The following is a 16756-nucleotide window of genomic DNA, read 5'->3' on the forward strand; positions in this document are numbered from 1 at the left end:
CTCCTCTGAACTGAAAAGACTCCCGTGGACGGCACCCACGCTCTCCCCTCCGGTGTTAGCTGAGCCAGGGTGCACACGCATCATTAAGAACAGAAAGAAAAGACTCCGGCAAGATGGAGGCACAGGTGGACGCACCGCACCTCCACGCACAACCAAGATTGGAACAACAACAATTCAGAGGCAGAATAACACCCAGAACTGACAGAGAATTTATCTGAATGGAAGTCGGACGGCCAAGAAGTTGAAGTAGACCCGTTCATCCAGACCGTAGGAGGGGCGGAGAGGAGCACCTGGGAGCGGGTCGCAGCGCAGAGAGCAGACAGCAGTGGGTGCATAGGGCAACCGGGAGCGCGTAAGGCATCTGGGGCGCCCAAGATCGCAGTGGCTGGACCCTGAGTACGCAGGCGGCAGCTGGCAGACCCAGTGAGGCTGCGATTGTGGACCAGGGCAGAGCACGCAGCCCAGGATCCCAGGGAAGGGACTGAGGTCCCAGGAGAGTGGGGCTGCCGCCATTGTTCCCTGCCGCCCCTGCCCCCACATACAACGTCACAATCTAGCGACTGGGGTGCCCAGCCCCGGTTAACACCTAAGGCTCCGCCCCTCACCATAACAGGAGTGACTAGACCAAAAAATAAATTAAAAAAAGAGAGAGAGAGAGATGTCTCAAACAGAAGAACAGAGCAATGCCCCAGGGCTCATCCTTTTGAGCGACTAAGAGATAGCCAATCTATCAGGTGCACAGTTCAAAACACTGGTGATCAGGAAGCTCACAGAATTGGTTGATTTGGGGCACAAATTACATGAAAAAATGCAGGTTACCATAAAAGAGATGAAGGAAGATGCATTGAGAACCAATAGCGATGGGAAGGAAACTGGGACTCAAAACAATAGAGTGGACCAGAAGGAAGAAAAAAACAACCAAACAGGAAAGAATGAAGAAATAAGAATTTAAAAAAATGAGGAGAAGCTTAGGAGCCTCCAGGACATCTTTAAACATTCCAACATCCGAATTACAGGGGTACCAGAGGGGGAAGAGGAAAAGCAACAGATTGAACACATATTTGAACAAATAATAAAGGAGAACTTCCCCATTCTGGCAAAGGAAATAGACTTCCAGGAAATCTAGGAAGCTCAGAGAGCCCCAAAGAAGTTGGACCCAAGAAGAAACACACCAAGGCACATCATAATTACATTAGCCAAGGTAAAAATGAAGGAGAGAATTCGAGGAGCAGCAAGAGATAAGGGGACAGTCACCTACAAAGGAGTGCCCATAAGACTGTCAGCCGATTTCTCAAAAGAGACCTTGCAGGCAAGAAGGGGCTGGAAAGAAGTATTCCAAGTCATGAAAGACAAGGACCCACATCCAAGATGACTCTATCCAGCAAAGCTCTCATTTAGAATGGGAGGGCAGATAAAGTGCTTCCCAGATAAGGTCAAGTTAAAGGAGTTCATCATCACCAAGCCCTTATTTTATGAAATGTTAAAGGGACTTACCTAAGAAAAGAAGATAAAGAAAAAACATGTAAGAACAGAAAGAAAAAAAAGGCCCTGGCTGGGGTGGCTCCGTGGCTTGAGCGCCGGGCCTGCCAACCGAAAGGGCGCTGGCTGGATTCCCAGTGAGGGCCCGTACCTGGGCTGCGGGCCAGGCCTCCCAGCTGATCGATGTTTCTTTTCCTTTCTTTCTCCCTCCCTCCCCCTCTCTCTAAAAGTCAATCAATAAATAAAATTCTTAAAAAAAAAACAATAGACGTCAAGCGTGGAGATCCTTTGCAGGCGGCGTGACCGCTGGGTAAACCGATACGGGAGAGCTGTAGCGCCTGTTCCCCGTGGCTCGTGGAAGTTCGGCGGAGAACTGGGATGATCGGGCTTAGAAGACCTCCCCACTTGGAGGCGTCTTGCTTGTCCACCACCGCTGAGCCTGCTTCCCAGGGCGCTCACCCCAGTGCACTGTGGTTCTGGGGTGCCCGCCCCCCACCCGGGTCGTCCCAGTGACTCGGGAAGAACACGGGGAAGAACAATTCCCAGAAGAGTGTGGTGAAGGGCGTGGATGCTCTTCCGTGTAGTCGCTCATGGAAATGTGGGAAAGTGGGTTGTGGCAGCCTCTCTATCAAGTTCAAGTGAAGGGGGAGGACGGGGAGCTCTCGGAGGAAGGGCGCAGAGCCAGCAAGGACGAGAGTTGCCGAGCGCCAGCCGGGCGGGGAATCGGCGGCTCCAGAACGGGCAGATGGGGCTCGTGAGAACGGGCCGCAGGGAGACACTCCGGGACCATGGTGGACATCTGGTGTCAGTATTGCCACCCTGCGGCGGGGGGGGGCGGGGGGGGGGGGGGGGGGGTGGGCCCGTGTGCTGTGAGCCCAGGTGTGCTGGTGCTGCAGTGGCTCTTCCGGAAGTCAAAAAAAAAAAAAAAAAGCTGCTTAAAAACTAGAATTCAGCAATTTCGAGGATCTGTCTTAAACTTTCCTCAAAGACATTTCTGGAAGCTGTGACTCCAACTGGTAACTCGCGGCTGACATGAGTGGGGCCTGCCTGCTGCCCCCTGCAGATAGGGTGCCCACCCACTGGTCACGCAGCGCTGACCCTTGTAACCCCCCCCCCCCCACCACATACGGGAGACCCACACAGGTGCCTCTCAGCCTCTGAAACTAAACCAAACCCAGAGCTTTTGGGGCATAAACCCATCAGAGGTAGGACGGACGTCTTCTCAGATTAGCGTGAAATGACCGAGATCACAGCTTGGCCCCGACAGGTCCCCAAGGGCTCCGCCCCCTCAGTGAGCCCAAGCCTGCAGGCGGTGGGCTGCGCGACGAGCTAAGGGAGCCCCGGTTCACCTCCAGACACAAGCCCTTCGGCGCACGCACACGGGCCCCACTTCCTTCCTGCGCTGCAGGGGAGGAAGCCATCAGAGGGGGGCCCGGCGGTTGCCCCCCAAGCACGCGTGCAGACCCATTGTGGCTACCACGCTTTATGTGCTTCTGAAAAACCGCAGAAAACAAAGGCCACGAACAGATGGTTTTTCAAGGGCTCAGGTGACAGGAAGCAGAAGAGATAGGGGCAGGCGGGCCTGGTGAGGGCACGGGGCTGCCCCTCAGCTCCCTGCCGAGCCGGTCTCCGGGGCTCCCTGGGTCCCTGCCCAGTGAGTGGTGGGCGTTCCCAGTGCTGCCCCCGCCTCCGGGAAGGCCCGGGGGTCCCTCATGTCCCGGACCACCCGGCTCAGAAGGCCCTTGAGCAGCCGCATTTCTCGGAGCAGCAGGTCCACGTCGGATCGCAGGGCCCCAAAGGATTGCTCCGTGGGCATCGGGGGCGCGCAGCCGGCTGGCGCAGCGCTGGGGCCTCTGCCCGCGGGGTCCCGCCGCCCGGCTGAAGTGGCGTTAGGGACGGAGATGACCGACGGGACTGACGTGGACCCCAGGGGCTTTCGGAAGGAAAGCGGCTTGTTCCCAGGCGCCAAGGGTGCAGCCTGCGGGCCCGGGGCGGCGGTGGACGCGTCCCGAGATGGCCCTGTGGAGGCACACCGCGGGGGGGGGGGGGGCCCGGGCGGGGTGGGGGGAGAGAGCCGGAGCGGGAGGCAGCTCGGGCGGGAGCGGGGTGGAGGGGACGCGCAGGACGGGGACGGAAGGGGCTCAGGGAGACCGGGGGGTGCGGGGGGGGGCGGGGGCGCATCCCAGGGCGCGCGCTCACTCACCGCGCCCTGGCAGTTGCAGCCACGCGCTGCGTTTCCGGACGCTGCGGGAGGCTGTGGCCGCCTCGCACCAGTGAGACTCCAGCTCGTCGGTCTCGGACTCGGGGACCCTGTACTCGGCGCCCCAGTCGAAGCGGCGCACCGCGCGGCTGTACTTGTAGAAGGCGAACTGCAGCGGCACGGCGCTCTTCCGCGGGTGCAGGCGCGTCTCGCAGCGCACCACCACCCCGCCGGCCTCCGCGCGGCCCGCCACCTTCAGCACCGGCGCCGGGAACAGCTCTGCGGAGGCAGTGCGGGCAGGGCGCGCACGTGAGGCCGGAGCCAGCGTTCCGGGAGCTGGGGCGCGCAGTCGCCGGCCTCCGACCCTGCTCTCCTTGGGTGTCCCGCTAGGGCTCCTCGCCCACAGGAGACCGAAGGGCGGGTGGGAGGAAAGGCTCCTGAAACGCGGCAGGGAGTCCATGAGGACACACAGCTCGGGCTCTCCACAGAAGGCTGCGCCTGCCTCCCCCGGAGTCCCACAGGGATGCCCACCATTGCCGCCGCCCCCTAGGTGGGGTCCCCAAAGGAGCAAGAGCGGGGGGGGGGGGAGTCGTGGGGGAAGGGACACCCGTCCCCACGCCGGCCGCGCGTCAAGTGCGCCTTCACTGCGGAGCAGGAGAGGAAAGCGCACCTGGTCGAGCAGAGCAACCGCCACCGGCAGCCACTCGACCCTCCTCCGCCCCTCCTTGCCCCGCCTGGTTCCCGACCCAGCATTTCCCGGGTTCGACCGCACCCCACCCCCAACCCCGCGCCCCAGGTCTCCCCACCTTGCACGGTCACGGCCACCTTGGAGGAGAACATGGGCGCGCTCTCCACGGGGATGCGCATGGTGCCGGAGCACTGGTAGCGCCCGCTGTCGCCGGCGCGCGCCTGCGGCACTGTGTAGTTGGCGCTGGCGTGGAAGTAGCGCACGGCCTGGCCGTCGCGGTAATAGTGCAGCTTGTACACCGCCTTGTCGTACCAGCCGCGGCAGCGCAGGACCAGCGGCTCGCCCTCGAACACCGCGGCGTAGGGCACTTGCAGGATCAGCCAGTCTGTGGCAGGCAGCACAGAGGCCCTGGGGTGAGGCTCTCCCCCGCCTCCCGCCCCACTCCCAGCTGCTCTCCTCTGCCCCGCGCCTGCCACTCCACCTACTGAGCGGCAGGTGAGTGGCAGGGAAAGGGCGGGGGCCACGATTCCTGAGGCTTGGCTCCAGCCTCAAAGAGAAAGGCCGCCGGAGTGCAGGTTAACCTCGTCAGGACGCGTGTGCAGGGCCGTCCGGCCTGTCCTCTGCCCACCTCCCCTCTGCCCCTTTACCTCCACCCCCAACCCCGGCCACTCCCGGTGCAGGTGAGCCCTGGGGAAACCGGCCCCGCTCAGAGCCCAGGGCCGTGCACCTGCTGCCGCCCCCCCCCCCGTGTCGTCCAGGCCCACGTGGTCCTCGACCCCATCGACCCCACCTCGGGCGGAGGGCTCTGTGACCCCCCGGTGGCCCCGGGCGCCTCCCACCGCACCCCGTGTCCCCCAACGCCGACACAGCTGGGAAGGGGGGGCGCACGGCAGGTGTCCTGAACGGAGAAGGAATTCCACGGGCACCGGCCGCAGCCCCCACGCACTCTCGGTTCCTCGGGCAGCGGCCGTGGTGGGTCCCGGCTGGCGCCGCGCCCACACTCACCACAGTTTCCAAGAACTGCCACGTGTGGGTGGGAGGGGTGTGCCGGGGCTGCTCTTTGCACTGAGTGGTGGTCGTTAAGCTGTGGGCACGGCTGTGGCCCACGGGGCCCGGGGACCCACTATTCCCTGCAAGTAGCCAACCCGGGGCCCCGATGAACACAGCTTCTGTTCCTCTTGTCCTGCAAAGGTCCCCGGGCCAGGCTCTCCGCTGACCCCTGGGCACCCACGTGGGCGGGTTTGGAATGGAGTTCTGACCAAGTGCTCTGGCCGCCCGCTGCCTTTCTGCTCCCACAACCTGTGGCCCTTCTCCGGTCCTCACAGCACCCGGTGCCGGGGGGCGGGGGCGGGGACGCTGGCCCTGCTCACCGGTGGCAGGCACAGAGAGAGGCCTGTCAGCCCGGAGTGACCCTGCAGCCGCGCCGCCCGCCAGGGACCCTGGGCCTGCTTTGCTCTGTCCGCCCCGCCCCCGCCCGGTTCTCTGACCAGCGTCCTGGGCCCTGAGGGCCTCTGCTCTCCGGACCGTCGGCCCGAGTCTCATAAACTGTCCTTCTGCCCCCCTGTGTGGCGGGAGGGTGAGGGGACCTGAGGGACGGGCAGGCTTCCCTGCGTCTCTCACATAGTGTCAGGCACCCCCTTCTCCGGAGACTCAAGGCAGCCCCCCTTTCCCGCCCCGATGGGCGTGGCCCGGCGTCCCCTCGGACAGGACCGCCAGCCTCACCAGAGGAGCCGCGTGCTGCCCCCACCCCCCGCCCCCTGCACAGACTCTCACCATTGGACACAGAGAGGTGGACCGGGTCGCTGACCGGCGCCCCCCGGGTCTGGCACCGGTACACCCCGGGGGTCTGCACCTCCAAGCTCCTCCCGTGGGAGGGCAGCAGCAGGTGGCCCAGGTACCAGAGGGTGCTGACCGGCCGGAGCTCCACGACCAGGGGGTGGTGCCCGTCACACCGCAGCGTCACCCGCTCCCCCTTGAAGATGGTGGTCCAGGGCGGCTGCAGGGACAGCGTGGGCTTCTCCAGAGCAGCTGGGAGCGTGTGGGAGGGGCCGCGCAGGGACGAAGGCCACCGTGAGGCCCCTGAAGCTGTGCTCTGTTCCCCGGGAAGTCTCGGGAAACCCCAGCTTCCAGGAGCCGGCCCACATCGCTGGCCCTTCCCCCCAGGAGAGTGACCACATGGAGCTACTGAGAGCCAGTCCCCCAATTCCTCCCCCGGTGACACCAACACCCGTGTATAAGTGCCTGCAGGCGAGCTGAGTCACAGGGATGGTGGCCATGGGGAAAGGCACCCTCCCAGAGCAGCCAAGGGGCGGGGGGCAGGGGGCAGGGCCCAGGCAGGTCACTCTGGGGCTCAGGGAGAGGTGTCGGAACTTGGGGTGAAGGAGGCTGGGGACTCACTCACCGGCTTGCCCACTGCTGGGAGCTGCTGCGAACAGGGATGGAAGGAGGAGGGAGGGGAGGTGCTGGAGGGAGGTTGGAGGGAGGAGGCGCCGCCCTGACCGCAGGAAAGACTCGGCAGGGACCCAGTCCTGCTTTTCTTCGGCCTCGGCCCCCCCAGCTCGGAGGAGGCGCCCCCCCACCCCCGTCCCTCCGAGACAGTGAGGTGTCTGGAGTCGGGGATGGCGTGTCCCCGGTGCACACACACACGTGTGCACACGTGTGCACACCTGGTCCCCTGCCCGTCGTGGACTCACCCAGGAGCAGGAGGGCTGCCAGCGCCCACATGGCCGGTCTGCCTGCAGCCGCTGCACCAGGGTGGGGAGGCTGCCTGGGGGGGGCGGGGGGGCGGCAGAGAAGGGGCCGAGCAGAGCCCGGAGCTCCAGCGGTCTGTCCGCTGCCGGGGGGCTGGGGGGAGCAGGAGCCAGGCTGCACAGGTGCCAGCCCTCAGGTGCCCCGCCGCCGCCCCCACCCCCGCAAGGGCACCCTCGCACCTCAGGGCAGCCCCGGCACCGGCAGGCGACCCTGCCACCCGCCGTCCAGCCAGCCCCAGAGCCTCCGCTGGGGAAGACACAGCCTCCTGGCCCGCAGACCCCGGGGACAGACCCCGGTGTGCGGCTTCGCGGGGCCGACCTCCCTCCCTCCCTCAGGGACGGAATGTAACAAGTCTCCCCCCCCCCCCCTTCCTGCGACCCTGAGAGTCCCCCCACTCTCTTCCTTCCTGGGCCCGAACCCTCCGCAGCCAGAAACTCGTCTTCCCCCACGCCGCAGTCGCCTCGCCCCGTGGCCCCGCACCCACGGGGGCCTCCTTCCTCCTCCTCCCGCTCACCCCGCACCCCCGCCCCGGCCACGCCCGCGGGGCGCCCCTTACCTTCCGCACAGACGCCCCTACTCCGGCCCCTCAGAGACGCTGCGCCGGCGACCTCCCGGCTTTCTGGGCCACGTGATCCGCCCTGAGCAACGGCGAGCCCGTGTCCCCGGGTAAATAGTTAATGAGTTTTCCAGCCCGATAGTGTGTCTGCGGGGGCTGGGTCCTGTCCCCACCCTCGGCTGTCCAGCTCGGGCACCGCCGCCCCGGGAACCCTGGCTCAGAGGAGACCGCCAGGCCCGTGCACTCGGTGGAGGGCCGTCCCCGCCCTCCGGCCTGGGGACGCCCGGGGCTGCTGCGCTCTGAGAACTCCCGCAGGGCGTCTCCCAAGGCGCCAGCCCTCCCTCGCCACCCGTGCAAAGGCCTCCTGGGGAAATGGGACCCGTCGTTTCGGTTCTGGGGGCCACCTCCGACCCTGGGCCGAGAGCAGCTTTTGCTGGGAGAGGGATGGCGTCCCAGAGTCTGGGAAGCTGGTGGGCGGGCGGCACCTGATCAGGGGCCCGGGGCTGGGAGGGAGGGAAGAGCAGGGTGCTTGGGAGCGGGGACCGGGGACCGCCCGCTCTGGGGCTGCACCGCCTCCTCGTCCCTGGCCTGCCGGCCTGGGCTCCCCGCAGCCAGCCCCCCCCCCCCCCCCCCCCCGCCCCACGGCTCCGGCCTGGCCCCTGACCAGACCCCTCGTCTGTGACGAGAACGGGACAGCGGGCAGCGTGGCCCTCGCCCACACCAGGTGACGCTCGTCGGGCTTCTCCTTGTCGCTCCGAGCTCAGCCTCTTGGCCAGATTCCAGGACACCTCGGGCCACGCCCCACATTCACAGAGCGCACAGCCGTCCCTGGAGACCCCCAGGCGCACCCACCGGGCTCACCACACACAGAGCTCAGAGTCCGGCTCGAACCCCCCCGCCCCGCCCCACCAAGTCTGAATTCCTGGCTTCCTTCCAGCTCACGTGCGGCGGGCACCGGGTCACAGGCCTCCCAGATGTCCCTTCCTAAAACTCGCACCTAAACATCCAGTGGGATGCCATTCCCTCGGTGGTTTGGGTTTTTTTTTTTTTTTTATTGATTTTGGAGAGCGAGGAGGGAGAGAAGAAGAGAGAGAAGCACGGATTTGTCGTCTGCTTGGTGATGCCTCGTCGGTTGATGCCTGCGTGTGCCCTGCCCGACCGGGGCCGGAACCCACCCCCCTTGGCGTGTGGGGGCGCGGGGTGACGCTCCAGCCCGCCCACGCACCGGGCCAGGGCCCATGCCCTGGTTTCCCGGTGGCTCGTCCCGGCAGACACATCTGTCGTCAGTCACCGAGGGTCACCGCGGGCACAGAGGAATCTGCGCAAGGAAAGAGGAAGCAGGCAGCACCGCCCGGGATGTGGGGCGCGTGGGCTGCCGTCCCCACAGAACCGCACGCCGCCTCTCCGACCAGAGGCCGCTGTGGGGCCCGGCTGGCCGGCTCCCGCTGCCTGGGAGTGGCTCGCCCCAGCCGAGCACGGGGGGGGGGGGGGGGGGGGGGGGGGGGGGGGGGTTAGCGCGGCCCCAGAGAGATTCGAGTGTGTTTTCAAAGACAATCAGCTCAGGGACCAAGTCGGTCCAACAAGCCGCCGCTGCTCCGGCACAGTGGGCTCGCCCAGACTTCCAAATCCAGGGGAGCCTGCGGGGGGGGGGGGGGATCTCCGGACCCTGCTGCACCTCGGGCAGGCGGGTCGGGCGGGGGTGCGTTCAACCGATCCCTGGGCAGAGACGCTGACTCGTGTGTGGGCCTGACGGAGGGTGACCTCGGGCAGCAGCAGAGCCGCCGCAGGCCTGCGTGTCATTAATCAGCGTTTGCTGCGCGAGGCTGCCATGGAGGGAGGGAGTGGAAGAGGCAAAGCGCCCCCCACCCCCGCAGTCGGACACCAAGCTTCTGCCAGGCCGGGGTTTCCGCCCCGGGCACCGTGGACGTTTGGGGCCAGAGGATCCTTTGTGGTGGGGGCTGCTCTGTGCACCACAGGGTGTCGGCAGCACCCCCGTGTTCTCCTCGGTAGACGACAGTGGCACCCCGCCCCGGAACAGCTCACAACCCAGACGTCTCCAGACAGTCCCAACAGCTCACAACCCAGACGTCTCCAGACAGTCCCAACACCCCTGGGCGGGCGGGGAAACGTCTCGCTGCTTCTCTCCCGGCACCAGACCCGGGGCCAGGGCAGCGGGAGGGCACCAGGTCGGCTCACCTCCGCCGGCCCGTGGTGCAAGGTCACCGGCACTCACCCACCCCCAGCGCTGGAGCAGGGCTCCGACACCCCGGGGACCCCTCCGTGCAGCGTGTGGACGGGTCAGAGAGGGAGGAGAGTGCGGTTTATTGGGGGCAGAGCAACACCACAGGCGAAAGGTTCACTGGCGTTTGGCAGGGCCCTTCCTGGTCTCCGGCTTCAGGTGGCTGGACAAGTCCCTCAGCTCCAAGACCAGGTGGCCAAGGAGCGCTCTCACGTCCTGCATTTGTTTGAGGAGGACCCCCATCTGGTGGTGCAGGTGGGGGTCAGGTGCCTGCAGAGGAGAGGGCAGGCCGGCACCCTTGGGCGGAGGGCCGGGCGGTGGGGGCAGCGGCCCCGAGGGCTTGGCAGCTGGCGGCCCTGGAGCCCAGGGTTTTGGAGGAGCCGGGCTCAAGGTGGGCGGCACCCCAGAGCTCGAGGGACCTGGGCGGGATGGGAGACACACACACCTGTGCCCACGGAAGCCTGGCTCCCGGGCCCCGCCCTCAGCTCCTGTCTGGGGCCCAGCGTGGCAGAGCCGTGAAGCCCCTCAGGTCCCTCCCGAGCCCTCAGCTAGGCCCCTTGGCAGGGCAGGAGTGCTCCCCCACTCGGGGTGTGCCATCCACGCACTTCCTCATGCTGCACATTTGGGGGTGCTCTGGAGGCCCCCGAGCCACCTCCCCTTCAGGATGAGCCCCTCCCGGGTCCCTGCTGCTGCTTCTCCTCTCACGACTCGGCCTCCGGTCCCCTCACTGCCCTGGACAGCTCCCCTGGGTGCATTTCAGGTCAGGATCAGCCTCCTCAGCGGGGCTCCCGGCTTGGGCCTGGGCCCGGACGCCTTGTCCCCGTGTGGACACTGACCACCCGCCAGGGCGCAGGCTGCGCATCGGGAGCGGCAGGCCTGAGGGCGGCGGCCGCCCCCCCCCCCTCCGGGGTCGTGTGGGGTCTCCGTGGTCCGAGGGGGAAGTCCCTCCTGCCCGGACCCCTGGCTCCTCTGTGTGCTCTGGGAATCTGCTCACGCCACCCCCCCCACCCCACCCCCGTTCTCCCACACGAGCTGGCTCGCCCACTCACCCTGCACCCTGACCTCCAGCTTGGGGCTGCGTTTCCACACTTGCCCGTCCTCGGTGGCAGCCTCGCACCAGTAGGCCCCGGCGTGGCCCGCCGCGGCCGCAGGCACCTGAAGCTCCGGGGAGGCGCCCCGGCCGCGCACGGCCCGGCCGTCCTTGTAGAAGGAGAAGAGCAGGCGGGCGGCCGACCTCTGCGGCGCCAGCTTGGTCCGGCAGCTCAGGGTCAGCGGGGCTCCCTCCCGGGGCTGGGCCGAGGGTGCGGCCCGGAGCACGGGGGCTGGAAACAGTTCTGGGGAGACAGGCGGGAAGGCGGGGCTCAGGCCTCCGAGGCTCGCGCTGCACGGGAGTCTCCACGGGCACCGGGTGCGCGGCCCCCCACCCTCCCGCGTCCCCCACCCTCCCGTGTCCCCCATCTTCCCGCGCCCAGGGCAGAGCGGACCCAGCGACACGGGTGCCTCTGACAACGCTCCGGACGCCCCGTCTCGGACCCTGGATGCCTGGGGCCCAGGGACCGGAAAAGGCTCCGCCGGCCGGCAGCAGGCCTGCCCCTCCACGGAGAGGCGGTCAGTCTCTCTGTCGCCCCCCCCCCCCCGCCCCCTGCTCTGCCACAAGGACGCGCCCGCGCTCTCACCCTGGACCGCGACCACCAAGGAGGACGCTGTCTCCGGGCGCCCGGGGCCAGGGCTCCTCAAGACCGCGCTGCAGTGGTAGTGCCCGCTGTCCGCCCTCCGCGCCGCGGCGATGGAGAACTCCCGGCGAGGCCCCGGCGGGCCCAGGGCCGAGCCGTCGCGGTAGAAGGTGACCTGGGCCAGGGGCCAGTCCTGCCAGGCCTGGCAGCGCAGAGCCACCGGGTCCCCCTCAAACAGGGGGGTGGCTGGGCCTTGCAGAATCAGCCAGTCTGCGACCCAGAGCGGGAGCTGAGTGTCCCCCACTGCCTGCCGTGGGAGCCCCCCAGCACCGCCCACCGCAGACCCCGGAACTTCCCCTGGGGGCCCCGGGATCCCCCACCCCAACGACATCTCTAGGGCCTAGGCCTGCGGGCGCCCTGGTCTGTGGGCTCAAGATGTGGGAGGCGGTGCGCCATCCGTGCCGGTTTCCGGGGGGGGGGTGGGCCTGCGCTAGGGGCTGCGGGCAGGACAGCGGGCCCGCACCGGTCGGGGCCTCACCGTAGGACACGACCAGGTGGAAGGGCCGGCTGAACACGTAGCTCTTGGCCTGGAAGTCCACCTCCCTGGAGCCAGTCAGGTGCCGCCCAGCGTGGCAGCCGCTGTCCCGGGTGCTGGCCGGCCCTTCGCACTGCAGGGGCTCAAAGCTGGCCGCGGAGGAGGGCGCCGGCCCAGACAGTGACGCTGTGACTTGGAGAGAGGGGACAGGAGAGGGGTTCCTCCTGCTTCTGGGGGACCCCCCTTTCTAGAGTGAGAATAGGAGGACCCCGAAACCTTTTCATCAGCAGACCCCCATGGGTCCCTCCGAGCGTCCTTGATGTGTTTCCAGGCTGCCGGGAACTCGGGGGCACTCAGCGGTTTGGGGGAGACTGGCAGGACACGGACCCACCGGCGTGACCTCCGGCTGCTGTGGGCACGGGAAACCAGGCGGCCCCAGAGCCGGCAGACACAGGACGGGGGGGGGGGGTCCGTTCAAACCCTGACAGGCCGGGCCCTTCCGCACATGCGCTCGTTTTACCGCCGCAAGGTTTCGGGGTGCTTGATGCACCCCCCGTTTGTGGGTCTTTAGGGAACAGGCTTGGGACACGCGACGAGCTGGCCCAAGGTTTAAAGGGTCCGGGAACGGGCTGGGAATGGGCCGGGACAGCCGGGCTGGCCTGCGCCTGGAGCCGGTGCTCTTCCCGCCACACCGCTCCCACACGGTCTGCCTTGGCCCCCGCCCGGCCCTCCTTGGCGACTGTCCTCCGAAACCTCGTTGTCCCCAGACTCACTGGGCCCCCGGCCCCCAACTGCCACACCCCCAGCAGCTCTCGGCTCCCAGCTGCGTCTCCTCCGTCCCTGCTCCCACCCGTAGGTCCTCCCTCTTCAGCCACCTCTGCCCCGACGTCCTCGTCCCTGCTCCCACGGTCTTCTCCACCCTGACCCCTGCTCCCAGTCCCGTGACCAGGCAGTGACGCTCTCTTTGTTCCCGGGCCGAGGGCCAGAGCCACGGATTTCTCCCCAGACCTGCTCGCCCGCCTCTGAGCTCCACGGGCGACCCCCCCCCCCCATGCAAGGCAGTTCCATTTCACCGCCACACCTGCGCCACCGGGCCCCAAACCCCACCTGGACCTCTCCCCGCTCCTCCTCGCTCCTGCTCCTCGACGCCTCGGCCCTCCCTCCCCCTCTGGCCGAGGCCACGCGCTCACTCCTCGCCCCGTCCTTCCCCGCCCCCCCCCCCCCCCCCCGGGCTTCTCCCCTCCGGCCTCTCCCCTCCCGAAGGCCCCACGAGCTCCCCCCGACTCTGTTACTTCCCTCTGCGGGGGCCCCCTCCCCACTTCCTGCTTCTCACCACACCAGCCCAGGTGCCACATCCTCTCCCCGCTCTGGCCCCGGCGGCCCCTTCTCAGTTCCTGCTCCTCGGGACCCCGCCTCTTCTCCTTTTTCAACGTAAGACCTGCTCGGGCCACCAGGCGCTTTCCCTCGCCTCGTGAGTAAGGCGGCCCAACCCCAAGGCACGAGGAGTGGAGGAGTGACAACGGTCCTGCAAAGACGGGCCACACCCAGACACCCGGGACACCCGGGACACCCGGCCCTGTCTCTGTGCCCCCGGCAGAAGGGTCCGCGGCACTGCCGTGCGGGGACAGCGCGGGTGCTGAGCATTCCAGTGTGGGCGGGACCAGGTTGAAAGACAAAACAAAAAGGCCCCCTCTTGCCCGCCAAGAACCGAGTTTGGCGGACAGCACGGGCCGGTGGACACACCGCCTCTGCACGAGGAGGCACAGGAAAGAGGGCCGGGCGGCCGAGGGGTGGGGGGGTTCGATGACAGTGTCCTGGCGAAGGCGCCACCAAGGCTGAGGGGTTGGCGATGCTGGGAGTGTGGTCGCGAGAGGGGAACGGGGCCGTGAGACACCCACTTGGGCAGAGGGGGCCGGCGAGCAGAGTTTGGGGACAGGTGAGGGAGTCTGGCAGGGGACTGCCTGAACCCCGGCTGCTGGGGTTTCCCGGGGCATCGCCTGCTGGGCTCAGGGACGGCCAAGGCCACGGAGGTCACCGGCCAGGCTGGCTAGGGGCCCTGGTGTCACGAGAAGGAGAGTGGGTGGGCCGCGGGCAGAGAGAGCTTCGAGGACACAAGGCCGAGACAGGGCGGTCGGCTGGGAGGTCGCTGGCCAGCCCCGGGGCAGCGCAAGAGGTGACCCTTGTCAGCCAAACCTGATGGCTGACCGTCTTTAGGGCCCCAGCAGAGGGGGGCCGGCCTGTCCCCCGAGCGTGAGGCTGGGCGGCCGCACACAAGGTGGGACGGAGGGCGCCAGCGGGTGCTGCGGTCCCGGGCGGCGTGCAGAGGGCGCGCCTTGTGCAAGGCTGGGCGTCGGAATGCAAAGCCCAAACGCAGCAGCCAGCGGGGTGCAGGCGGGGCTGAGGACTCCGCGGCACAGGTGTGGCGGTGGAGACGGCACCTGCAAGTCAGCTCCCGGGGGCGGCCGAGTGTGGAAAGGACCGCAGGGAGCGAGGAAGCAGCGCAGGAAAGAGTTGGGCTTCCAGGGAAGGGCGGGAACCCCGCCGAAAGGGGCGGAGCGGCAGGTGGACGGCAAAGGCGGGGTGGGGTGTGGGGGCCGGGGCCGGGGACTGGGGGACAAGGGACGGCAGCGGTCAGGCCCGGCGGGGCAGGAGCTAAAAACTGCGGGAAGGCCCATCATCAGCACAGGCGTCGCCGCCTGGGCCAGGGCGACCCTGCAGCGGCCGGACCGTGAGCCCCGAGTGGCCGTGAGGACGTGGGGGCGGAGGTGCCGGAGACACCCGCAGGAAGAGCAGAGGTGACACGCCACTGGGGAGGGCAGTGTGGCCGAGGGGCGGGGACGGCCAGGCTGGACGGTGTCTGTGCTCGGAAGGAGCCCTCGGCCCTGCACACGGACTTCCTGGTTTCGCCCCGACCGCCGGGGTGGCCCCGGGGGCTGTGCGTCCTCCCGCAAGTGAAAGGTGCCGGCCAGTTCCCGGTCAGGGCACGTGCCTGGGCTGGGAGTGTGGCCCCCGACGGGGGCGTGTGCGAGAGGCAGCCCACCCATGTTTCTCTCCCTCCCTCCCCCTCTAGAATAAATAAACGGAAAAGAGAATTAAAAACAAATTCCTTGTGCACACCCTTCACATCCCCTTGAATGCCAGGTCTTCAGAGGCCCACGTTGTCCCCATTCCCCCCCCGGGTCCTCCTCGGTCAGGCCCTGCACCCCCTCCCCCAACCTGCAGTGTCCCAGCGTGTCTGCTACTCACCCAGCAGCACCCACAGGACGGGAGGCGGAGAGCAGGCCCCGAGGATGCCGCCCAGCGCCATGGCCACCATGTGAGGGTCTCTGCAGCAGCCGACACCCCGATTTTCATCAACACGAAACCTCCCGAATTAGAAAAGAGGAAGCGAGCCCAACTGTCTCCTCTCCTGCATCTGCGGCCCGTTCTCAACCCTGATTGGCTCCCATCCCTCGGCTGGGGGGGACTGTGCTCCCCGAGACCCCAGACTCCCGCCCCGGGGCCCAGCGAGCCTCCAGGCCCGCTGCGGTCTGACCCTCGCCCGGCCGTCCGGCCGCACACTCGGAGAAAGGCAGCAGCGATGCCCTTCGCTGGCGAAACCGCCGCGGACGGGGGCGGGGAGATGCCCGAACGCTGCACAGAGACCCCTGCGAGGGCAGGGGGCGTTCCGGCCCCCCGTGTCCCGTCCCACGCCTTCCACGTTCCCAGTGACGGTGCCACGGCGGCACACGGGAGCAAGATGACGGACGTGGCACCGAGTCGAACACCAGCGGCCCCTCCCTCCGGGCTCCGGCTGCCCCGAGGCCACGCAGACCTGGCCCTGGGCCCTTCAGACACACGTCTCAGCTCGGCCTGCAGCCCCCCAACGAGGCGGGTGACGGCGGCCATCAGAGTGCGGTGCGGAGAAGGTCCCCGGGAAAGCAGACAGGGGCCCGGGCACAGGCTCAGCCCGAGGCCCTGACTCTGAGGCGCCGGAGCCGGGAGGCACCGGGAGCTGGAGAAACCCAGGGAGGCCCAGGGACAGGGGGGGGGCGGGGGGGGGGAACCTGGAGGCAACAGCGTCTGCTCCAGCTCACAGGCCCCTGCTTGGCCCCTCACTGTCTGCCCTGCGGCGGTGGCTCCACCCACGGAGACGGCCCTCCGCTCCCCACCCACCACCATCCCGCCAGGCCCCCAGGGGTTGCAGGAGGTGACACCTGAGACCTCAGAAGCGGGGGGGGGGGGGGGGGGGGGGCAGCGGTCCTGCGGGAAGGCGGGGGTCCGCCTTGGCCCTCCAGCTGCGAAACCGCAGCCGAGAGCAGGCGTGCGAGCCCTGTTGCCCCAGGGGGTGAGTGTCTTGCCGTCTAAAATAAGCCTTTATGGCAAAGTTTCCATTATCGAGGGGCATGCACGTTGGGGCAGGTGGCCCCGTGGAGCCCAGGCGGCTGAGCGTGGGGGTGTGGCAGGCAGAGGGCCCTGCAGTGACCCAGCAGCCCCGGGCCCACCCACATCTCATTGTGACCCACAGAACATGCACCAAAAATGGGTCACGGGCTGAAATGCCAAGTGGGGAACTACACACCTTCTAGAAAGATCCAGGAGGACTTGCCCTGGCACCCAAAGCCAGCCTCGGTGCCCGGAGCACGGTCCCTCTCG

The 16756-nt window shown here is 67.6% G+C and overlaps 2 protein-coding genes across 3 annotated transcripts; both read right to left on the reverse strand.

The window, feature by feature from the left end:
- Nucleotides 1–2946: 2946 nt before the first annotated feature.
- FCRLB (Fc receptor like B) lies at nt 2947–7091 on the reverse strand. Its single transcript, XM_036015787.1, has 5 exons — nt 7061–7091; nt 6141–6608; nt 4486–4752; nt 3683–3958; nt 2947–3498 (listed from the first exon to the last, which is right to left on the reverse strand). Exons 1-5 carry the CDS (start codon nt 7089–7091, stop codon nt 3086–3088), a joined length of 1455 nt encoding a protein of 484 aa, XP_035871680.1. The 3' UTR covers nt 2947–3085.
- A 2888-nt stretch (nt 7092–9979) lies between these two features.
- On the reverse strand, nt 9980–15545 carry FCRLA (Fc receptor like A). 2 transcript variants are annotated; one of them, XM_036015333.1, is made up of 6 exons: nt 15368–15545; nt 12513–12530; nt 12125–12313; nt 11590–11856; nt 10963–11247; nt 9980–10332 (listed from the first exon to the last, which is right to left on the reverse strand). In XM_036015333.1, exons 1-6 carry the CDS (start codon nt 15435–15437, stop codon nt 10031–10033), a joined length of 1131 nt encoding a protein of 376 aa, XP_035871226.1. In that variant the 5' UTR covers nt 15438–15545; the 3' UTR covers nt 9980–10030. The 2 variants fall into 2 exon arrangements, with proteins under 2 accessions (XP_035871226.1, XP_035871227.1); XM_036015334.1 differs by lacking the exon at nt 12513–12530 and having other exon boundaries at nt 15368–15544.
- Between the last annotated feature and the right edge of the window lie 1211 nt (nt 15546–16756).

This window comes from Phyllostomus discolor, chromosome 14 (genome assembly GCF_004126475.2).
Source record: "Phyllostomus discolor isolate MPI-MPIP mPhyDis1 chromosome 14, mPhyDis1.pri.v3, whole genome shotgun sequence".
NCBI lineage: Eukaryota > Metazoa > Chordata > Mammalia > Chiroptera > Phyllostomidae > Phyllostomus > Phyllostomus discolor.

What these genes read in the sequence shown, in the direction of transcription:
- FCRLB (XM_036015787.1), bottom strand. Translation starts at nt 7,091, where the DNA reads ATGTGGGCGCTGGCAGCCCTCCTGCTCCTGG. An exon ending in GGCAGCCCTCCTGCTCCTGG is followed by an intron (nt 6,609 to 7,060) that starts GTGAGTCCACGA and finishes GCTCGCCTGCAG; the next exon opens with GCACTTATACACGGGTGTTG. An exon ending in CCACCTCTCTGTGTCCAATG is followed by an intron (nt 4,753 to 6,140) that starts GTGAGAGTCTGT and finishes TGCCTGCCACAG; the next exon opens with ACTGGCTGATCCTGCAAGTG.
- FCRLA (XM_036015333.1), bottom strand. Translation starts at nt 15,437, where the DNA reads ATGGTGGCCATGGCGCTGGGCGGCATCCTCGGGGCCTGCTCTCCGCCT. An exon ending in CCACCTGGTCGTGTCCTACG is followed by an intron (nt 11,857 to 12,124) that starts GTGAGGCCCCGA and finishes TCTGGGTCGCAG; the next exon opens with ACTGGCTGATTCTGCAAGGC. An exon ending in CTTGGTGGTCGCGGTCCAGG is followed by an intron (nt 11,248 to 11,589) that starts GTGAGAGCGCGG and finishes CTGTCTCCCCAG; the next exon opens with AACTGTTTCCAGCCCCCGTG.